General features: G+C 35.5%; 1 protein-coding gene across 1 annotated transcript; it reads right to left on the bottom strand.

The window, feature by feature from the left end:
• Nucleotides 1-1747: 1747 nt before the first annotated feature.
• On the bottom strand, nucleotides 1748-19130 carry LOC107003035 (putative CCA tRNA nucleotidyltransferase 2). Its single transcript, XM_027913202.1, is given in 17 exon segments — nucleotides 1748-2180; nucleotides 2259-2356; nucleotides 2859-3026; nucleotides 3117-3168; nucleotides 3170-3262; nucleotides 3356-3418; nucleotides 3708-3750; nucleotides 3752-3789; nucleotides 4281-4347; nucleotides 10056-10183; nucleotides 10284-10393; nucleotides 12041-12139; nucleotides 12237-12286; nucleotides 13782-13834; nucleotides 14492-14609; nucleotides 16653-16783; nucleotides 18780-19130. Coding segments are annotated over 17 exon segments (1767 nt in total). The 3' UTR covers nucleotides 1748-2075.
• Nucleotides 19131-25301: the final 6171 nt, after the last annotated feature.

Below are 25301 nucleotides of genomic sequence, written 5' to 3'. Positions count from 1 at the left end.
TAAATTGTATAATTAAGTGTATAACACGAAGATATACATTTTTTCATGTGTATATACAATTTTCTCTCGCTTTATACAAAACAGAAACAGAATTATACACTTCTATGTATAAAGCGAGAGAGGCGAGCGAGAATGGAGAGTGGCGAGCGAGATTTTTGGGAGAGAGACGCTGGCAAATTTTAGCTAATGTTTGCTATGGAGCACAATTAAATCAAACCCTAGCTATTCCATTTAATTTAGGTTATTAGTTTGCTATTATATACAATTTTCCCTTTTTTATTTGGTATCTAGTATTCATATTAGAGTTCGGTTTAATTTGGATCCACCATTTTAAAAAAATATTTCTTATATTTTTTCGTTATTTTTATATTTTAACTTGTTATTTCAAGTTTGAAACATAGAATTTTGAATGGTGTAATAAAGCTTACGTTCATTAATGCCAGTAATTCTAGTAAAACTCAAACCAAAATTAAATTAATATTATCTAACAAAAAAATCAATTTAACATTATGAATGACTATAATGTTGAGTATTTTTTCTTTAGTTTTACATTAGCTTAGACAACTAAAATACATAATTTAAATTTAAATTTTTTCTTAATATTTAGTTAGATAATCAATACTGAGGCATAATACATAAATATACCCTTTAACTTAATCTCATTTTATATTTATACCTCCAACTTTGAGTGTGCACAAATGAGCACTTAAATATGTATAAAGTTGAACAAATAGATATATGAGTCCTACGTGTTACAATACATGGACACAAACTTCAATGTAGGATGTCATGTAAGACGTTTGTGTCTATTTGTTCAATTTTATACAAGTTTAACTGTCTATTTATGCACACCCAAAGTCAGAGGCAGATGTAGGATTTGAAGGTAGTGGGTGTCATATCGTTAGGTTAATTGAATGATCACATTATTACTGTTAAGTCTCAACCGTTTGTGATTTTTCGTCACATATACCATATTATAATAATGTCTATTTAAAGTCAAATGTAGCCCATGACTTAATGGTATTATTACTGTTTTGTCATGTGTGGATTACAGGTACGAGTCCAAGCACCAACATTATTATTTTGCAAAAAAAAAAAAACAGAAAATACATTAAAAATGAGCAATATGAGAATCGAACTTGCAACACCAAAGCTGAAAGTTCAATCCTTAACAACGAGCACCATGTGCATACTTGTGTCTAGGGGTGACAGATTAAATTTTCATAAGCTTTTTATGCAGATATACATATATATAACATATATATATCAAATTTCAATCGAGACCACTGTTAAAAAATAATGGCATGCATGAGCCTTTTCTTTAACGGTAATGGCATAAATGAGCCTTATCTGAAAGTTCAGTGGCATATTTGAGTCTTTTCCCTTTTCTTAAAGAGAGTGTATTCTAGTAGGACTAAAAAATATTTAAAACACTATCTAATTATATGTTTATTTGAATATTTAAAAAAAAAACCATAAAACGTCATTTAACAAAAAAAAACAAGGAAGAAAATCCAAACTTTATTAAATGTATTTGATTTATAGACTTAAAAATCCGATACAAATGATTTAATTTGATATTTCAAAACCCCGAACCAACCTATTTATGTACACCCTTAAACAATGTCATACAACCTTAAAATTATAGTTCCGGCTAGAATGACCATGGAAGATAACTAGGCAAAATTGAATAATCTTTAAAGACAACAATTGGTTATCACACTACCCAAATATAAAATTATGAATGTAAATTGAAATTTCAGTTTTTAATCAAATAAATAAGATTAGATGTTATTAACAATGGGCACAAAAAATGCCTGTATATGTGGAGAATACCAACAAAAAGAAAAATGATGATTTTCTACAAATATGTGCTATACCTACCAAAACCTCATGGGTGTTGCAAAGGGAAATAAGAGATTGGGGGCTATTCCTCCATTGAAGAAAATACTTAATTGTTTTCCTATTTCTCTCTCTGCATGCAAGGGTCAAGTCGAGTCGAGCAACATCTCACACCTTGCGTCTTCTCTTCCGTCAGCTATTCAATACTTCTCTTATATGATTGAAGTTCAAAACTACTCGGTTCTTGCACGTTTTGACTGTGCTTGCTTCATCCAGTCGATGCATTCTTCAGCTGAACCAGAAGGGTGAGCGAGCTGCCACTCCAGCAGTTTTTGTTGCTGCGGAGAAAATTGAACTATCAGTAAATACTTATAACCGATTAAACGCTGGTTATGGAAATAGTATTAGTGGCATACCCATTCTCTAACAACTGGCCCTCCACTTTTAATCTCCAAAATGTTCATAATTTCCTTTCCATTAACCAGTGGTTTCATTTCCCAAACCTTTTCCAGACCTGGAAATTAAGGTAAGCTCATAGGTTAAAAAGATCAATCAAATATGTAGTTTCTACAAAAGCAACATGCACATCACACGCTGTATGCAAAATTTTACTATTCTAATATTACTGTCCAGTGAAACATCTTGGTGGGAGTCGTACTCCATGAGAACCCTTAATTCATTTAAGAACCATGCTCAATAAGTGTGGAAGTGAGAAAAGACTTTGGTATGGGATATAATAAAGGAATGTGAACAAGGTTAAGTTATTTTTATCTTTTATGGCTGTCTTCAACCAAATAGATCCAAACTCTGAGGCAACACTGAAGATAAGTGCTCAAGGGGAAAGACAGCAGCAACACAGGAGCATTGAGTAAGAAAAATAATATATAAAAGGGACGCAATTGTAACCTCAAGTCTTAAAATTCACGCTCAGTAGCTATATGAGATGATTGATTCGTCCAGTTTCACAATCGCAAAGGGAACACAAAGTTAGAAGCAAAGAGGACGAATGACAATACCTAGTGTTCTTACTGCATTCTCTACTGTCTCAAATAATCCGCTACTCTTGTCCAGTTCAAAGTTCTCATTTGAGAAACTTGTAGAGGACACAACGTCAACAGGATGTAGCTGCATAGATAGAAGAAGAGCGACACGCCAAAATTCTTTAATTTCTCGAAGTAGCAAACCTGTTTGTAAACAAACATTTACTATATCAATTTGCAATATGCCACACTAATTGGTAGAGCACTTGTCATGCAGAAGAAAGATATTGTTACCAGTCAATATTCTAAGTTTTGAAGCTATTGGAACCTCAATGGTATCCCTTTTCCCAATCAACTTCAAGAACTTGGATATCGTCTTTAGAAACGAGTAGTGAAATTAAGGTGACAAACTTCTTAGTTACCGTATGCAAGCTCATGACCTGTAAATGGATCATAAAATATCACTTCTTGATGTAGAGAGTCACACAAGGTTCAATCAAATTCATGAAACAGTCGCATGAAGAATCACTCACTATTTCCGCATCACTGGCCTTCAACTTGAGAGAATTGCGAAAAATATAATTGACAACTGGAATCTGATCAGCATCAGCCAAAGTTAGTAATTATTGACAAAAAAATCGCAAATCCTCAACATGTGTAGACATTATCAAGTTCGCAGAAAGAGGTTACAACTACATAAAAAAATAGCATCTTTAGGGCCATGATTTTTCTTCTGCTTAGAAACAATGTCCAGCAACATCAATCTTAAGCAAAACAGACTCTAGATGGAATGGAATCATAAGAACTGTTCACGTCACATAAAGATGCTGGGTGGAATCAATCAATGCAAAGCCTGCATGGACTCTTTGATGGTCCAGAGTTTACCTTTTTGGCTTTGTTATCTCTATAAATGGTCTCTCTGAATGGCAAATAAAGCAGCATACAGGCAAAGTCTCCTCTGATCATCCTAGAACCAGAAATAGATATGACAAGGTTAGTTTTTAATTAGCCTATAAGCCATGGGGGGAGGGGTCATTTGGATCAATCATCACATCAAAATCAATTTTATCCCTAATCACAGAAAAAAAGTGATACTGATTGTCTCTAGTCACACCAAAAAGAAAATAGAACTCTCAGAATATGTACAACCAAACATTACTTTGTAAGGTGAGAATGGAAGAGGAGATAACTGTTGAAAACATGAGATGATAAGTTAAAGAACCACCCTTGTACTAACGAACAGGACATAAATTTATTTTTTTTGATAAAGACGAACAGGACATAAATTTTTTTTTTTGATAAAGACGAACAGGACGTAAATATTTGAGCACATCTGCATGCAATAGAATCTTGAATAGTATATACAACTCATAAGGATTTTCAGACTTATCACCAGCTTTTAATTTCATATACAGATGACAAGTTAAGGCAGAAGCATGATCGTGAAGCAACACTCACTGAAAATGAGGAGCGTCCAATAAAGTTTAAAAGTTCCCAAGCTGAACCCAAGCAAGAAACACACAGCCTGTGAAAGTCACAAGTGATTCACATGTAAGAAGTAACAACCATCAAGGAGCAAAAATTAGAAAATTATACATCAAAACATCCGGAATAGATAGAATGGAATGGAATGAGAATGAGCAACTCAACAACATGAAACAAACATTGGTACAATTTTATCATTTTCCTTTAGCACTATTTCTGGGTCCTAGGAACATTCAAAATCTAATTTCAACGTTGAAAATTGGTGGTTGACCACAGAAGGTTTTGTTGGTAGAGTTAAAACTTGATGGAACTCTTTTGTCTGCACTGGAAGACTTGACTACATATTAGATTGCAAACTCAAAGCCCTTAAAGGCAAGCTCAAGGAATGGAGTAAGAATGAAAAAGGGAACCTGAAGATCCAAAGGTCTAAGTTGCTCAGCCAAATGGAAGACTTGGACTCTTTACTTGATAGTAGAGCACTGACAGAGGAAGAATCGGTCAAAAAGGCAGTTGTTCTCATGGATTATGAAGAACTACATATTAATGAGGAGATTGCATAGAGACAGAGGTCTAGGACCTTATAGATGAAAGAGGGACTGTCGAATTGAAATACCAAGTTCTTTCATCACATTGCCAATGATTATAAGAGAAACAACAATATTGATAACTTAAAAGTACAGGGGGCGAACATGGATAAGGAGGTAGACAATGCAGTATCAGAAAGATTGGATAGATTCTTAATTTCAGAAAAAGGGGATACAAGCTTCAGGAACATAAGGCACATAATAATGTCACATATTCGGGCATATCTATCTATTTGCCATCATCTATTCTCAAAGCTCCCGCCCACATGGTTCAGTTGTACCGATTTTCAAGTCCATCATGCCATCATGCACAGTGAGACCACCAATCACTTACCATTGATGCTACAATGTGGTAACAGGAACATAACAATTCTTACTTCAAATTTGAGAATTGGTGGCTTCAAGCAGAAGACTATGGTGACAGAATAAAGAACTGGTGGAGATCCTTCTGTTGCACTGGAAGGTCTGATTAAATTCTGGCCTTCAAATTGAAAGCTCTGAAGAAGAAGCTAAAGGAATGGAGTAAAACAATCTATAGTAAACTATGACTACAGAAACAATGTGTAATAAATCAGTTAACAAACTGGATGAAAATCCAAGATCAGAAGCTATTAACAGAAGATGAAATAACCAAAAGCTATCAATGGAATTTGAAGATATTGCAAGACACGAGATTGCTTGGAGACAAAGATCTAGGACTCTATGGCAGAAACACAAGAGAGTCAAGACACTGATAAGCTAACAGTACGAGGAGAAACTGACTGACATAGCTGACATTAAGCAAGAGAGTGTGTGATTGACAAACCAATCATTGGAGGCAAAGGCGCCTAGAGTGCTTAAATCAAATGATGCTGTGGGCTGAGTCATTCTCATCCCCAGTGGTTCCCCAATTTGGTTGGGAGGAAATAGTCTCCTACTATGAAGAACTTTACTCTGAGACTCAGGAATGGAGACAACATTTCAACATGAGGGATTGCCATGATAAAGCAGAGGACAATATGATGTTGATGGCGCCTTTTGAGCCACAGGAGATCCTGGACTGTGTCAAAGCATGTGCAGGAGACAAAGCCCCAGCATCAGATGGATACATCATGGTATTCTTCTCTTAATGTTGGGAGGTGATCGGTCCAGATGTAATAGCCACAGAGCAAAATTTCCACAATGAAGGTTTCTTTGAAAAGAATGCTACATTTGTAGCCCTGATATCTAAGAAAGGGGATGTTGAATTGTCTGACTTCAACCAATTGCCTAATTGGAGGTAGAAACACAAGATTATTTCTAAAATATTGACAGAAACTTCGAGAAGCAAGTGATCCACAAACAGGTGGATTGCCAATAGATATCATTGATCAAAAGAGGCAAATCATGGATGCTATAATGATAGAAAATGAATGTGTTGATAGCGGACAGAGGAGCGATTCACCAGGTACTCAATGCAAATTATATATCCAAATCATCTAAATTGGAAGTACCTGCTAGACCACCTATCCAATATGGTCAACTGTGCTAGGGGTTGAAGTGGGTCAAACAGTGTATTAGCAGACTCGATTTCTCAGTTTTGGTTCTCCTATTGGTTTCTTCTCCTCCTACAAAGGCTAGAAGCTTGAGACAGGGAGATCACCTATCCCCTTTCTTGTTCATGCTAGCTATGATAGGCATGAGCAACATTATACCGACAGCTAAATAAATGGGTGGGTCTGAGGGTTCCAGGCAACTTCCAGCACCATGAATAGCTTAGAAATTACACATCTTCAATATGCAGATGATACTCTGATTTTCTGTGAGGCCTTTAAAGAGCAAGTCCAATACTTAAACGAGTTAAATTCATCCTCTTTTAATACATTTTAGGCTTACTCATAAACTGGAACAGGAGCTACATATATCCCATTAATGAGGTGGAAGATATCCAAACACTTTCTCATGCTTTGGGGGGGGGGGGGGNCTCTATCCTACTAACTTATCTGGGTATGCCTTTGAGAGCAAGGAACAAATCAAGAGGGTATGCAATGAGGTACTAGAAAAGTGTGATTAACCAACTGGAAGAGTAGATACATCTCCCACGGAGGAAGATTGACCAGGATCAACAGTATGCTTGATGCATTACCTGCAGATATAATGTATATCCTCCTTGCTCTTGATAATGTAATACAGAAGAGATAGATACTTTAAGGAGCAATTTAAGGCAGTGATGATAACATCATAAGAAGAAATTTCACTTAGACAAATGGGAAACTCTGACAACAAGCAGATAGAAAGGGGGATAGGAGTCAGGAACATGACGATTCACACTAAGCCTACTGATGAAATGGCTATGGAGGTACAGTGCAGAAAATAACCCACTCTGGAAAAGAAAGATATTAAAGCTAAGTATAGGGAAAAGGTCAACGGCCACTCCATATGGTTGCAGTATCCAGAGCCATCAAAAACTATGGTCAATCTTCCAATCAAGGGTGGGCTTCGAAATGGGGGGATGAAAATATCCTTTTGGAATGACAAATGGATGGAGCAGGACACACAAAGCATGTACTTCCAGAGATCTAAACTTAATGTCAACAAAACAAGCACCTGTGTCTGAAGTATGGACAGGAAAATGATGGAATCTCAATCTACGAAGATAACAACTAAGAAATGGACAGAACTGTTATTTCTACAACACTCTAGCCCAGTTCAATGGCTTAACAGAAGAAGAAGAAAGTTTGGATTGGCAGTGTGACAGTATTGGAAAATTCACTGTTAATTCTGCTTAAAGAGATCTTAATTCCTCCAACAATCGGGTGGGTTGTTGGCAATGAAAGATGGTTTGGAAAGTGAAAGTACCTTTAAGGTAGTTTTTTCCATGTGGCTCTCAGCAAGAGAAGAAGTTCTGACTGATGAAAAAAAATGACTAAGGCAACGTAATGTATTAACCAAAAAGGGTTGTTGAGCCATTATTACATGTCATGAGAAGTTGAGAACAAACTAATATAAGCATAAAGATCTATAGAGAATCTAACAACTGCATTAGAGTCTCAGTATTCTCCATGACTCGTGTTTACACCAAAAATGAAATAGTAAAATACAATAAACCATTATCGTCTTGATTGCGTTGCTCTTTCCTTCAAAGCTTCTTAGATTCCTTTCCCTCCCAAAAAACCAGCTAATCTAAGCAAAAGCATTTATAGAGACTGCATTAGAGTCTTAGTATTCCTTTCCCTCCCAAAAAAACAGCTAATCTAAGCAAAAAGATCTATAGAGACTCTTACAACTGCATTAGAGTCTTAGTATTCTCCATGGTGAAAAAGTAAAATACAGTTAAGCTTTATAGTCTGGATTGAGTTGCTCTTTCCTTCAAAGCATCTTAGATTCCTTTTCCTCCCGATAGTCCACCACCAAATACAACCTGGGATCATACTTCATCTTCTTTTATATGGCAAGGGAACAGGGAACAAAGATGTTTCCATTTACTAAAGTGAAAAATCTTGATAGAAGCAAAGACAAGGACTTCGCATTACGAATTTGAAGAACCAGAGCAAAGCTTTGAAATCAAAATGGTTATGAAGATACTCCCAGGAACCACAGACTATTTGGGGAAGTTTTATCAAGAACAGCTATGGGGAGCAGGATAATTGGTTCCAAGGAGATCCATACCCCATATGGATTGAGTAAATGGAGGTCCATCAGAGTTTTATAACCTTCCACAGTAAGAGCCATTCTATTATCAGAGTTCACAATGGCAACAAGACCATCTTCGGAAAGATAAGTGGATAAGCAATAGGAGTTTGCAGGAGTCTTTTCCTGAACAGTATCCTCTTGCTCAACACCAAAACAGGAAAGTGGTAGAGATGTGGTCTCCTCAAGGCTGGGAACTGTTGCTTAGATGGATGATGAATGATCAGGAGATTTCTAGACTAACTGAACTCTACAAACACCCGGAATCCTTCAACAGATTGCAAGGAGTAAACTGTTTGTAATTGACTGGTAATATAGAGGGTCTTTACATGGTGAATGCAAGATATAAGATTATGAATTTGCCAGAGCCTAAGATTTCTAATTGGCCATGGAAATATATCTGAAGGTCACGATACCTTACAACGTTGGTTGTTTCACATGATTGTTAGCCAATGAGGCTGTGTTGATATATGAATGTGTGAAGATAGGAATCTCTTTATGCTCAAGGTCTTTCTATGTGGGAATGAAGTTGAGATTGTAGGCCACTTATTCCTACATTGCAGAGTCAAAGATCACCTATGGAAGATTTTTATCGATCTCAGAGGTATCTCTTGAACAATGCCTGGCTAGATTGTTCATACTCATTTTAGCTAGGAGAAGCTGGAATTGAGGCAAGGGACATAGACAATTGGAGAATCATTCCTGCATGTATATGGTGGACCATCTGGAAAGAAGGAAATGTCAGATGTTGAGGATAGAAAATTTTCTTTTGTCAGTTATTTTGAGGATAGAACACAATACAGAATATTAAACTCAACTGTATTCTGTTATTTTGTTTTGGTGTACGAAGTCCTATTTTGAAGATAAAAAGACAATTCTAGGAGAGTTTGATTCCTGTTAGGATTGTATTATTTTAGTTTTTTTCTTTTTACTTCTCTGGTAAATTGGGTATTTCAAGTACTGGTCTATAATACAAACTTTGTTACTTGCTCAAAAACAAAACATGATAAAGTGTTTCCAACAAAACTAAAAATGATAACACCCAAGAGACGATGACACTGCTAAAAGCATATAGAAATAATCTAGCTTACCAACTACTGGAGTTAGACCAGAGAAACCATCACATAGGGGAATGTTCAGAACTTCTTCCTGTTGTTAGGTTTTCCATATATCTAGCTCCAAGCAGTTAAATCCATATTCCCATCACCAAAAGCAAACAAAATCATGTCTTACTTCTACTACCATCCTTCTCCCAAGAAAATAGCGTCCAGTTTAGGGGAGGTTCCTTCTACCCCATCTCTAGTACCGAGCAATCAGGGTTAATATTTCTTTCTTCAAGGCAAACAAGATCATCCCTTTACTTCTACTAGCAAAGACTGAATGAACTAGGCTTGTTGGATATTTGGTCCTTGTGAACACAGCAATATACACATTTTCTTTGTAAGGAGCATCTCAACAAGCACACAGCTAATGATTTCTCAAAAATAAAGAAGATGTGGGAGAGAGTAAAAAATACCTATCACATCCATCAGGAATTGATGGCTCAAAATCAGAAGGAAGACTAAATACAGCCGAAAATAACTTCAAGTCAGCAATATAAGTCATTGCTTTGACCGGTTGGTCACCAGACATCATAAGATCAATCTATAAATAAAGGAAGTGAAATGAAGATTAGAAGCACAATCTAGAGCTCCAAATTAATTTCAATCACGTAAAATTTCACTTAGAGATAAGATAAACATACTTCATGTCCTATGCGTTCTCTGCTAATTTTATTAGCAATAGCAACTCTCACGTCTTCATCTGCAGCTGCCTTCTTTAGTTCTTCATCTAATATAAACCCAAATCTTGCACCTAAAATCACCAAATCAAATGGAAAATGTGTGTCATCTAGCTGATAGCACAACAAAGTTACATCCCAACCAAGTACGAACTTTACTGGAACCTAAAGTGATTGAAGGAGATACGAATAACTTAATTATTACATTTGACTTAAGTCTACTCAAAAAGAAATGTACACAAATAAAATATGCAACCTCTTCCACGAGATGGATTTGAACCAGTTCGGGGAACAAAAAGAATTGCTTAATTCGTGCTAGATCACATTGGAGGTAATGCAAGAGCCCCCTGTAGTAGATCCAAGCCATTTTAGGTTACATAGAGGAGTTTGTTCCTGCTTCCTTTGTTCCGGCTAGCACCAAAGATTAAGAAATCAAGACAACATGAAAATTGGTTTGTACAGGTACTTCTGAGGGAAAAGGAATAAGAGAGCCTTTGAGGGGTAGAAAATGATAGGCTCACAGAGCAGTCTCTTGCAGCCATTTCTAGACCATTGGCCAAAGCAGATGGGCAGGGAGTCACTTGCAGCCATGTTGATCGAAATGACTAAGTTTAATGACTTGACCTTGGTACAGGTAGGGCTTGTTTCAGATTCTCATCAAATTTTGGTGTGCTCTTTGTAGAGAACAATATATTGGTGTAGTCTCACTGCTGCCTGTACACCACTTGTATAGTGGAAAGTCCTTATCCAGCCAGACCTTAACACAATTTAGTTCTCTCGGAGAAATTCCTCATCTTATGTTTTATTTTTATAAGTAATTTTGAAGGGTAAGGATAGAACTCCTGAACTAATACTACTTTAGATGCCCCACTTAGCTCAATCTACAAAACACTTAGAAATATTCAATTTGCTAATGACTTCGAAGAAATACCTCCAAAACAATCATAATTCATACATGTTAATTTGGGTGATATACTATCACATACTGAATCTAACATTATTAAAATCCCTAATACCGTACTCACACACCAAGACCAAACCCTTATATCCTTTTGTGCTAAAGTTTGAATTTCGAGTTTATTAAACATTGTTAAGTTTGGGAATGATATTCCTAAGCCTGTAAAATAGCCAAGGTTAAACATGGAGAAAGTCTCACTCTTGAATGTGACGGGGATGGCTATACCCGTTCTATTATTCGCACCTGAGCTCTGTGCAGAAAGAGCTCCACCTGTTTAAAGTTTAACTCAACGGATTATCAATCCATGCTTGAAACTCCACAGCTGCAATGTTGTCAAAGATGTGTTTAAGCCCTGGAGCGAGGCTTAAAATTTGTTGAGTGCTTCACCTCGCTTAATGTGTGCTTGAGTGTCGTCATCAAGGTCCTAAGGCATACTCTTACTTGCCAACGAAGTTCTTTTGAAGAGGTGACACTAAACAGTATATTTCACTTTTTCATAATTGTTTTCAATTTCTTTATTCATATATTTGTTACTCGTGCTTAAAAATATTAGTCTTGGACTAAACATATATTTGTATTGTATCTTCCTTTGCGCCTTTTAAGCCCATGTCTTATTTGCGCTTAAAACACCAATGAACGTTAGAGTTTTTTTGTATATTTTTTTAGTCAACTGTAACAACCGACATCTATGCCACATACAGAATTAACAATGCTGTCATAAGAAGAGGGATGGAGGCAACTGAGAGATTGTCTAATGCATTACCAAAACGAATAGCTCGAAGAACTCTTAGGGGATCATCCAAAAAGGTCTGTTTTGGAGGTAGTGGAGTGACAATTTTTCCAGACTTCAGATCTGCAATGCCTGAGAAACATAAAAGTAATTATTTAGACACTTGTAGTTTAACTATCTTTATTGGTACGCTACTGGATCTGGACAAAAGGAACAGAGGCATGCTAACCTCTTTCTGTAAGATCTTCGACTGATCTGGTGTTAATGTTGTAAAACAAGCTGTAAACATAATCTTTAGTGAAGGATTAACCGATTAAACAAGAAAATCATATTTATCTTTTGGAAACAAAAAGCTAACTTAAAATAAAGTTGGACTAATACATTAATGCATCCAAAGGCTAGATTCAAGTATGGTCAGGAAGATCAATGGTGTTCAGAGGAAGTGACAGAAACATATGGTGTGGTAGTATGGAGGACTATAAGAAACCTATGGCTGGCTTTCAGAGACAATGTAAGGATAAAGGTTGGTCGAGGAAATAAGGCTTTGCTCTGGAAGGAAGACTGGACTGGTCAAGGGTCCTTGGAGAATTTATTCCCTGGGTTGTTTTCCATTTGCCTGAATCCTGACAGCAAAATACAAGAGGTTTGGTCCCCACAAGGTTGGAATTTGCTCTTTAGGAGATTTCTTAATGGAAATAGAGTGGGTAACGGATATGCTAGCTTTGATTGGAGATTTTCCTGGCACAAATCTGGAAACAGATAAATTGTTATGGAGGCATCATACTGATGGTCAATTCTTCATGAACAGAATGTACAAAAGGGATCTAGCCACAATTGCGGTGAAGAAATCAGGGCCATGGAGTGCTATATGGAAGAGTGTAGCCCCTACTAAGGTGAAGTGTTTCACGTGATTGGTAACTCGGAGAGCTTGCCTTACACATGATAAACTTAAAAAGAGGGGAAAAATTATTGCCTCAAGATGTTATCTTTGTAAAGAGGCCCTACAAACCAACAATCATCTGTTTCTCCACTGCAGAGTAACAACACAAGTATGGGCTCTATTTACCAATATAATGAGTCTAAATTGGATTATGCCAGAACATACAGCAGACCTACTAAGTTGCTGGGTCAGAAGGGGAGGTAGTAAAAGCCAGAGGAGGTGGTGGAGAACCGTACCTACTTGTATCTGGTGGAGCATTTGGAAGGAGAGAAATCAGAGAATTTTTGTAGGGAAAGAATGCACTATAGAGAAGATTAAGTGGAAAGTAATTACCACTTTAGGTTTTTGGTGTAAAGAAATGAACATAGAAGAAGAAATTCAACTAGTGGATTTCATAGAAGCTTTGTAAGTAGTCCTGTTTTTTGTTGGTTTTTCTACGTAACTAACACTTTTGGAGGTGGCCAGCATAGCCCTTAATGCTGAGGAATACAATGTTACCAGTTTCAAAAAAAACTAAATGAAGAGATATGAAAACACACACACACACCTCTGAGAGAAAAAAATAAAACAAACCAAAAAGATACAGAGAAAATGAATAAATATATTAGAAAAAAAAGGAAGAAGAAAAAGAAACTAAAAGCTCCACTGGAGTTTGTGCTCTAACACTGATGTGAACAAGGTGCTTTTGTTTCCTCATTTACTCGTTTTTGTTGTTTGGGACTTTGGGCTGGGATGAAGGGAAATAGATCGACTAAACCAAGTTGCTGCCTACAAGAGTGAAGGTGATGCAAAAATAAAAATAAGGTGCCAGAAAGTAAAGATATAACAAAGTACCTATTAATGGTTAAATCCCTGCGATCAGCATCCTGTTTTGCAGTCCCAAATTTCTAAAGGAACAACAGATGAGAAAAAGTTAATAAAGAAACTAGCATACATGGTACACTGAACACACGCTTGAGTGTTAAAACTTTGACATTTTAGTTTTTTGATATAACAGTTAGGATGACAACATTAAATAAATGGAAAGGAATTTGATATTAACAGATATCAATAAATATATGAAGACTTCATACTATAGCAACAATAGCTGATTAAGTTCATGTATAAAGGTCCTATTTTTAAAAAAACATGTTTAAAAGAAATTATATCTTGGTAATTAAACTATTCCAACATATTAAATAGGAGATTGATCTTGAGCAAGCAGTGGACTGGAACTGGTAACATGATTCAGCCTTCTCATTCAGTAAATAGCCACCCCAATTTTGCCCACTTAGTAACCTCAAATCTTAGGACTAGGTCATTCTTAATTGAAAGCATGAAACTAAGCATTGCAGTCTCTTAACTGAGGTCTTTGATACCGAATGCATTGAAGGACACTCATGCAGAGGTTCTAGATTTACTTACTCCTTTTACTCCCTTTTGTTAATTTTTCATAGCTAAGTTTGGTGGAATCTAGTTGGCCTTCATCCCTCGCATTTATGGTTAAAAAAAAAAAAACACCAAAGAGAAGATATACATTTGATTACCAATTCACATTTACATACCATTGTTGGAATTCGACTGTTCTCACTGTAGTCTTCTGCTCTTAAGTTGACAAAATCAATCCATACGTCGAAAAGGCGCATCCTCGCTGTTTCCAAGTGTTTTGACTGATCGGGATTGCTGTAAAAATTGAAGAACAGTATTTAGTTATTGATAAATTACTCTACAACAAAAACAAGAAAGTGGTTTATCACAATCAAAATAGATAGTCGTAAGATCTTAAAGTAGTTTGGTTTGAGGTATAAGGTATTATCCAGGGATGAAATGCAAGACTATTTTTTCATGCCGTTTTGGTTGGAAGCATTAGGCAATCCTAGGACTATTTATACCTTACTGATGGGAAAATACAGGGTGGAATAACTATCCCAGGATAACTTATCCCGAGACAATTAATCCCGGAATAACTTGTCCCAACCAAACGACCCCTTATAGCTAGAGGCAGGCATGGTACGGTAGATACGGAATACCATATCGAAATTGAAAATAATTATACTACAGTTTCAAAAATTATGGTATTTGGTATTCGATAAGATATTCAGTATTATAACAAAAATATCGAAATACCAAATACTACACCGAAGTGTATAGTTACATCTAAATTCAGATATATCATAATGCTGGCAAATATATCAAATAGTATTAATACAAAATTAACTATTTAGATGTTGGAACTTTGACTACTCTATCTTGATTGAAATGTCCTTTTACGGAGATTGAGTAATGAAGGAAATTGTTTGTACTTTTATTTAAATATTTCTCCAAGTGTAAGGTGTAAGTATGATTGTTTCTTAACAAGTCGAGGTCATAGTTCCTATTATTTATATGAATATATGTAAGTTGAAGGTGACCAAACTATAGTTACCGATTTACCGTGCTGCAAAATACCTAAACCAAACTTAAAATACCAAACCATATCAAATTAATTTGGCATGGTAACAGTATAGCATTTTTAAAAACCGAAATTTTCAATACCGAGCCATGCCGGCCCCTACATATAGCAGAGCAAATATTAATTTTCCTCTTTTCCTTTTTTAGCATCAAAACTAAGAACTTGCATCTTTTTAATATGTAGGCAAACCAATTTTAGCCCTCAAGTCCCAAACTCCACTCAGAGGGCACAGACCTGCAGAAAGAGTTTTACTCTACGCCAAGCTACAAAAAGAGTTGTCGTTTACGCCAAGATAAATTTTAGCTAGATCTTTATTACAAGACTCTTACACTAAACACAAATGAGGACTACACAAGAGCAACCCAACTGCACTAGAGTTAAACATACATGCTCAAGTCATGTTTTTAATTATTGATACCTTATCAACAACCTCTCTACCCCCCCCCCCNTAGGTGCATACATCCTACCCTCCCCAGACCCCACTAGCAAGATCACATTGGATATGTTGTTGTCAATGACAACTTGGCAATCATTCTCAATAACAAAATGTGCGTCCTACACTACATTATTATTATTATTTTAATAATGCTGGTTTTCGAACTACCTAGCCTCCACTTCGACTATTCCATTGGTTATCTACTACTCCCACCATTACAAGTACGAGATAATTCTGGCAAGCAAGATTTAGGCAAATGTGAATAAACCACCTAGTTTTTTATATTTTTGTTGCGATCTGAACCTCCACTACAATATAAATTTCCAGACTAAGAAATCTACTAGAGCAAAGTGTAAAAGTAATTGGGCCTACATTAAATGAGGGATAACACAGCTTCACTTCCCACTTCAGAGAAACAAAAATTTAACTAATAGCTAGTCCATGGTTCTGCCATCTGTGAAAATAACTAGTTTTCCCAATTCATTCACAGATATAAAGTTTATTTCATTAAAAGTATTGCCTTGCGATGAGACAATATAGCCCGACTCCCCGTTTTAGTGAGACAAAAAGTTTCCTAATATGCTTGTTCATCATTTGTCATTTGTGCCAATTACCTTTCACCAGATTTACCCATCCTCCCTTGAAATCAAAGACAGACCCAACTTTTACCTCTATTTTGGTTGCTCAACATCTGCCGAAACCAAGACTTATAGTCCAATGTACCAGTGGGAGTTTTCCACGATAGATGTGGTTTTTATTCTCATTGTCCCCCCTTCCCTAATGTGATAGAAAAAAATTGGAAACAGACATCTCACGAGGAAAGAATGCAGGAACATACCACTGGATAACACCAACTCCTTGGGTTTCCTCACCTGATGCTGACAAGTACTCGTTCACTTTCTCACAGAATTCTCGTCCATACATGTTGTCAAGAGCAATATCAATATCATAGCACTCTTTACCTAGCAGCTTCAGTAATAGAACTCCAGATTAGCCAAAGGAAAAGAAGTCATAGAAAAACAAATCACTTATATAAAACAACAAAATCTAATTTCTTGACTATTAAATACTTTGGACATAAAAAGTCATAAAGATACATGTAGAAAGCAATTCCAGAAAACTTCCACAGGAAAGAAAGTTAGTAGTCAACTGAAACACAAATCAAACTAGTTTAGGCTAATAGGTTCAGGTTACATAGTTTTGCATGCTGCTATTAACAAGATGAAAAAGAAAAAAAATCTAAAAAAGGTTGTACATCCCCAATGATGTGCATTATTTCTGTTTATTTGTTAAAGCTTAAATGATGTATCAAGCTTCATGTTACTAGAAAAGGTATACAAGGTTTACAGAATGGACAGTGAATAACAGATGATGTTGCTAGCTTTAGTATGTGAGACACATGCATGCGTATATCAATAGAATATTTCCCCAGTGTGGACTGCGGAGAAAAAATAAAAATATTCAGATCTTGCATTCCATCAGAAAATGACAAGAATATATTTTTTTTTCTTTGGGTCAATTATTTGGAAAAAAATAATTAGTGTTAAATCAAACACGCTACTATAGGTAAGTGTACAGAAAAAATATGCATTAATCAAAATTTTGGTTGTCTACCCTCTCTATACTAGTCAAAATTAACATTTTATATGGGGACCTCTTATAAAGAAATGAACACTGTCATTTCAGAAATCAAATTTGTGTGCACAAGAATTATTTCCATGGTAGTTAACCTGCTGTAAACTTCTTCCTACATTCCAGCCTGGTACCAGCTATTCTTTGCCCACATACGCACTGATAGAATAGTTTAAGTTGAAACTAGAAAACTTAATTGATGAAAAACTTATTAGAGTATACACTGTCACACCTGGATATACCCCCCATAATTAAAAGAAGACCAGAAAATATGATCTCGAAAATAAAGGCTCATCAAAAGGTTGCTACTTCACCGAATCTCCCTGTATTAAGCTTTAAACTTAAGACCAAATCTGTTCTGAGCAATTTAAAAAGCAAATGAACTGGACCTGATTCTCTTTCAATCTATCAATGCCTTGAAGACCTCGAGTCTCACTTATCTTGTACTCTCTCCCATTTCTCTAAACAACACTTTCATGCAGTGTGTTTTCTAACTTCCACATTGTGAAAATCCTCTATCCCACTTTCAGTGACCTAAGATGATTGTGAGGTCGACTTGAAATCTTGACCCATTTTATAGAGTGTCCTTTGACATAATATTTCAAATTATAGAGTGTAATACTCACTAAAGTTCCATGAAAATACTACTCCCTTCATGTTTCCGTACAGAAGGACTAGTGTCTCATGTACTACCCTAGCACCAACTTGATGTTAAGTTGTGCATTTTCGATACATAATCTATTTAACTTCTGAGGGAAAAAAATACTACTCCATCCACGAGGGTACGTGTTACATTCATTACATATATCATACTCTCTCCTTTTCATACGCTCCTTTTCAATTTGATTATCTGGTTTTGACTTGATGCTGAGTTTAAGAAAATAAAGAAACTTTGAGTCTTGTGGTCTTTAATCAATACGTGAAATATACCAAAATGTCCTTTACTCTCATGACTTTATACATCGAAATTAAAGAGTTGTCAAAAGACGTTCTTTTTTAAAAAGTAAGACAAGCAAATTGAAACCTAAGGAGTAATTATCAGTGACAGTACAGAAAAGATGGGTGCAAAAAAGAAATAAGTAAATATGTTAAAAGATGAAATCCTGAATAGTTAAATATTTGTGAAATAAGTTTGTGAAAGGTGTATGTGGGACGTCAAGTATCATATAAGTTAAAACAGACTCTCAATGATGGGATTAAGTTATAGCTCCACAATACATAGTAGTAATTTGATTGTAAAATTTCATAACAGTTTAGTTTGGTATAGATAAACGAAGTCTGTAGCAAAATCTCAATAAAAACAGGACCAATAGAATATGAATATAATCAAAACCTTATCGCGAACCCAACCACCAGCAACACGAAGCTGTGTTCCCATATTATAATGCTCGACAACTTGAAGAAGACGGTTGAATATCTGCTCCTCTTTCGGCGATAAATTAATATGGTCCTTCACTTGAACTGACAACGGCTGAAATGCTGAGCCCTCCACCATTGTTGTAACTCCGGCGTAAAACCCTAACGCCGGCGGCGGTTGTTGAACGGAGAAGATAGAAAATCTCTTTAGTTTGAAGGACGGAAGAAGGCGAGAAGAAGAAGTAGAAGGGTTTGGGAAAGTGAAGAGACGAGGGCGAGTTGTATTGAATGTTGAAAATGCTGCTACGGCTCTACTCAAAGCCTTCATTTCTTCTCTCTTTCTAACGGCCAAGTGATGACCCGCTCTCATAAGCATAGAAAACGGGTCGGGTCATCCTAACTACATCTTTCATGATGTGGCAAGTTTATTTTTTTATTTAAAAAAAAAATAAAAATAGTTAAAGTTAAAACATGAATAAGTACAATAATGTAATTAGCTTAGAATAAATATAGTCACATTTTATTGAGTAAATTTTAGGTGTATCAAAGATAAAAAAAAAATATTAGAGTTCTGCAGCTATAATTTTGTTATTTATGCTTCATAATCAGATTATGTTTGTTATGGAGCATCTAATTTGTATAAATCGCGCCAATTTATATTAATCGAGCGCTCATTCGTCTGTGTCTATGAAAATTGTGTTTGTATATGTATATGTTCTCTGTGTTAGGTTAGAGCGACGAGCAAGATTGAGAGAGAGAGATGAGAGAGGCGAGCTAGAGTGGGATAGAGAGGGGAGAGAGAGGTGAATTGTATATGTATATCAATTAGATAATTGTATATATCTAACTACTATGTATATTTATGAATGATTCAGTTTGTATATCCGCATAAAATTTAAATTCGTATACAATTGAATCAAGTTAAAATATTTGTATATGAAATCTCTCTCTCGTTTTATACAAACACAAATTTTGCATAATTTTTTATACAATTTGTGTTTGTATAAAGTGAGAGAAAGAAAGACAAAAAAAAGATGGCAAGAAAGATTTATATTTGTATAATTATTGTTGTAAAACTATTGGAAATCACGTAACTTGAGGCGTACCTATATCACTGTCCTTAAGGATATTTCACCGACAAAGGTGTATTCAACAAGTTTTTCTTGTACTATAACTAGAAATCAGAATTTAACAAAAAATATATTTTACTTAAGAAACCAAACAAATAAATAAGGAAGAAAAATTATTTTGATGTTATATCTCATTCTCCCTCTTTTAACACACCAAAGTAATATATATAGATATAGGGCCCGTTTGGATGGGCTTAATAAAAGTAGCTTTAAAAAAGTACTTTTGAAAGTGCTGAAACTTATTTTTAAAATAAGCAGTTATGCGTTTGGATAAAAGTGCTGAAGTTAAAAAAAAAGTTGTTGATGTGTTTGGCAAATAAGTGCTGATAAACAGCTTTTTAAATCAAAATGTCTGAAATACCCTTAAAAGTTGTTAACATAATAAAAGTTAATTAATTTATATTTTACAGTCATAAATAATTATATTTTGCTATCATTCACATATTTCTTTCTCATCACAAATTATTTATAAGAGGAATATAAACTTATTATAGATTTTAAAGATATATAATTTGAATAGATTAAAGAACGATTTAAGATTTTATTTTAGTTTCATCCATAGGTAATAATAATTGTCTATCATTCACATATTTTTTTATTATCACAAATTATTTATAAGAGGAATATAAATTTTTATTTAAGTTATATGTGCAACTTATTTTACATTTTAATAATATATAATTTGAATAGATCACTTGAAAGATTTAAGATTTATTTTATTTTCATTCATTAGTAATAGTAATTGTCTATCATCCACACGTGAAAAGGGAAAAATAGAAGAAAGAGATGTTAGGGTTCTGTGGGTAATTTGGAGATTGTATAAAAATATTAAGGGCAAAAAGGTAAAAATGTGGTCAACTTAAAACAGCTTATAAGCTGGAAAAAAAAAAGCACCCCTACCCCAGCTTTTAACTTTTGGCTTAAAATAAGTTTTTTTTAACTTAAAATAAGTTATTTTGAGTATTGTCAAACAGCTAAATAAGTTAAAAACCAGTTTTTAAGTCAGTTTGACCAGCTTTTAAGCAGAGCCAAACAGGCTCATAGTATATGGTAAATTTCATACCATTCAGTCGTATGCACTAGTAACTTTTTGTAACTGTCAATATGTCATTAATGCTATAAATTACTACCAATAATAGTTGTGCATACAGTGCACATTAAGATCAAAATTATTTTCATGAAGTCTATCAAATATTTCATGAGTTCTGTAATTCTCAAATTAAATATTAATTAATTAAGGGATAATGTACAAGTACCCCTCAACCAATGTCCGAAATTTTAGAGACACAATTATATTATATTAAGATTCTATTATCCCCTGAACTTATTTATAAATAATTTTCTACTCCTTTCGATCTACGTGACACTATCTTGTGGGTGCAGCGTGTGTTGACATTTTTTTTCAAACTAGTAGACCGAAAAGGGGTAAAAATTTATTTATAAAATATGTTCAGGAGGGTAATAGGACCTTAGTATAGTATAAGTGTGTCTCTGAGATTTCAATCATAGGTTAAAGGGGTACTTATGCATTTTCCCATTAATTAATTCATAAAGGCAATTAGTCATGGTCATATTAAGAAAATCAAATTGTTGGCCATCAAATTAAAAACCTTAACATATTATTAATAGAATAAGTTATTACTACAAAAGGAACCCCAATTACCAACAAAAAAATTGTTGGTAAATTGATCAAATTGGTTGGCAAATTGAGTTACCAATCAAATGTCAACTTATATTAATCCATTGTTAAAAGGTTCATCGATAAATATTACCAACCGATTTTAATTTTTTTGTAAACTTACCAACCAAAATTCAGTTGGTAAACAACCATTGATGTTGTTACAAAATTTTAAAATATGGCCCTGAAATTTTTGTACATAATTTTTCACCAACTGATTTTAAAATATGGCCCTGAAATTTTTTTTCGTAATTTTTCACCAACTGATTTTTGGTTGATATACGGTTAGTACCTTTACTAAAGAATTGAAAAAGAGTTAGTAAATTTTTTTCTTCATTATTCGATTCAGTTGGTAATTATAGTATAAGTCTTCTAGTAAATTTTTCAAGGTACATTGACATCTGGAACCCGACTAAATCAGGATCACACCGAGAAGTCCCACATTAGGGGGTAAAACACTCCCTAACAAAGGTGACTCCGTACCCAGGGGGAATAGAAGCCAAGACCTCTTGGTTAAGGATCAATGAGTACTTACCACTCCATCACAGCCCTTATTGGAGATAAATTTTAAATACGTTAGTATGATTATTTATTTTTCTAATCACTTTACTAACTAATTGTTAGTTTGTTAATAATATATCATTCAACTTCAATGTTAGGTTAGTAATTGATTGACAATAGCTTTTTCAGTCTTGGTTTGAAAGCCTTGACAGTTCAGTTCACGTAGTTCGTAGCCATCATGTTTTATGGACAATTATATTATTTCTAGCCCAAATAAAATATTCAAAATATTATTAATTAAATAATTATTCAATAGTAAAATATTTATTAGTTTATTGCATTAAAAATCTAAGAGTACGAATATAAATTCAAAAATATTAGTATCAATTTTATATATCATATTTGAATGAAACAATGCAAAATCTACGATACCAAGTTACGTAATCTCAATATGACACATCTCACTATATCATAATGTGTTTCTAAAGGTGTGTAGTGTACAAGTTGACAATGTATCCAACTGACAAGACTAGCTTGAATAATCTTATCTACTTGTTGCTGCATTTTGTGACTCATTTTTTCTCGGATGTCATGCTTTCTTTCTTGGAAATGGGTATACAATACATTTTTTGCCTGAGCATCCAAATCACGATATTGAAGATGAAGCCAAAAAAATGAAGCGGATAATGCACCAACATTTCATTAGAAAGCTTTCAAACAAACAAGATCGTAAGTTTGTGAAAAAAAACTTATTGGAGGATCACTGAATTACTTTGCAGGTTAACATGTTGATATGATCTTAAATTTTATAGTATTGCTCTAAGAATTCATCAAGAAATACTAAGATGCGATATATAATATTTAGAATTAGCTAGCCACGGGAGTTCATGACTTTTTTCTAGGAAATTTAATATTAAAATATAGTCCTATCTAAGACACTACAACCCTTATATATAAAGATCCTCTTTAACGCACTCCGGGTTCCCCAGATTTACAGTTTCAGTTTCCTCTAAATTCGGTTTATGCTGATTTTCAAACTGCAGAAACTCTTCAGCAACATATTCCAGCGCGTCATTTTCCTTTTCTTATTCATCAACCTTGTCATCACCAGCCTCATTTTGTTCATTCAGCTCGTGACATTACATGACATTGGCAGGTTTAAATCTCACATTACTTAAACCATAAACAGACAAAGTTAGGAAAGTAAAGTAAAGCAGATGAGTAAATAAACAAATTTTCAAATAAAAGAGGCTTTCATTCAAATTGGAAATAATGCAAACTTTGGCTACGGCAAAAGGCCATGTTGCCTTTTTCAAACATCACGGGGAAATTTTAAAATTCAAGCAATTAAGAAAATGCAAAATGGTGGTCTCGGGCCTCTTTTAGACCGCCATCGATTTAAATATGCATAGATGATGCCCTTCTACCTAGGAGCTCGGGGAATCAGGATCGGTGTGGATCAGCATCACGGAATCCTATCAGCTCGACCTCTTCTTCAATGATAGTATCAATCTCTTAAAAAAGACCACAGATTCCTTCCCCAAGGTCCTCCTGCTTGGCATATTCATGGACTGGAAAGGATTGATATAGATGAGGGATTGGCTTGGCCAATGCTTGATCCTTCTTCTTCTTTGTCTTCTCATCATCATCTGTGGGGACGTACCCCAATCCATACCTTGACCCTTTGACAGGAACTTGAATGGGCTCAACAATTCCTTGGGAATTCCTTCCCAATCTGAAACCTGGCTCAAATCCTCTTTGCAACATTACAGTAGCAATCATCTTATACACAGAAGGCATGAGAGGCTGTGGGGCCAAATCGTCACCGGTGGCATTTACCAGCTCCACCGTGTAGAAATCAGTACCTCGCAAAACTTCATCAATAATAGGCACCTGTCTGCTGGAGTGACTCCCTTCGCCATGAATAACCAGCTCTTCATTCTTCCAAACAAGTTTCATCATCTAATGTAGAGTAGAAGACACAGCTCCAGCCATATGAATGAAAGGCCTTCTTAGAAGAAGGTTATAGCTGGTGTCGATGTCCAAGACTTGAAACTGTGCACTGAACCCATTTGGATGATCAGATTCACCGCTCCCAGCGTATCTCTCTGAACCCCATCAAAGGCTCTTACATTGACTTGGTTTTTGTTCCAGCTTCCCAAGGTCAAACCTTAACTGCCTCAGTGTCGACAACGGGCAAATATTCAGACCAGATCCATCATCCACTAAAATGCGATTCACGACCTTCTCGCCGCATACGACAGTGATGTGCAACACCTTATTGTGTGACCTCCCTTCAAAAGGCAACTCATCATCGCAGAAACTAATCTGATTCCCTCTGATAACTTCGTTAATCATAGCGGCCACGTTATCGCTGCTTGTGCCGAATGGCACATACGTATCATCAAGAGCCTTCATCAAGGCCTGTCTATGCAATTGAGAGCTCATCAGCAGGGCCCATATGGAAATCTGGGCTGGAGTCTTCTCCAAATGCTTGACAATAGAATAATCTTTTGGCAGCATCTTTTTCCAGAATTCCTCCGGTTCGCCTTCGCTTATCGTCCTTTTACCCTGATCCTTCTTCTGTCCTCCAAGAGCCAATTCTTCGAAAGTATAACATCTTTCAGATCGAGTCATACCCTGAGCGGCAGCAGTTTCAATCACAAATTTTGGTCTAACAAGAGTCTCTAGTGGCACCAAGGCAACAACCTTTGCTGGTGTCAGGATCACAAACTTTTTTTTCTCTTTGATGCTTAATGAGGCCACGACCTTTTCTACCTCGTCATGCACAGCTGGAGTTATCACCTTAGTCACACATCAATCATCATCTGTCTCTATCATGTTGATATTGACGCCTCCACGATTCGGCAAAGGGTTGGTGTTGACATTAGGCGTGGCGGTTTGAAGAGAGACCACCTATTGGTCGATCAGATCTTGAATCTTGTGCTTGAAATTGATTCAATTTTCAGTATCCAACACTATTGGAATGATAAGCACACCTTTGATCAGACCTGTAGAACTCTGAAATAGTATCCACCGATTTGGGCCCCACCGGGTGGATATATCTGGCCACAGCCAGTTGCTCGTACAAATTTTTTTGGCTTTCGACGAGCGCGGTAAAATTCCTGGGAGGCTTTTTCTCAAATCTGGGTCGAGGAGGATCATAACTACCTTGTTGGGGAGGAGGCAC

This window comes from Solanum pennellii, chromosome 11 (assembly GCF_001406875.1).
Source record: "Solanum pennellii chromosome 11, SPENNV200".
Taxonomy (NCBI): Eukaryota; Viridiplantae; Streptophyta; class Magnoliopsida; order Solanales; family Solanaceae; genus Solanum; species Solanum pennellii.
This window is presented reverse-complemented; position numbering and strand designations above follow the sequence as displayed.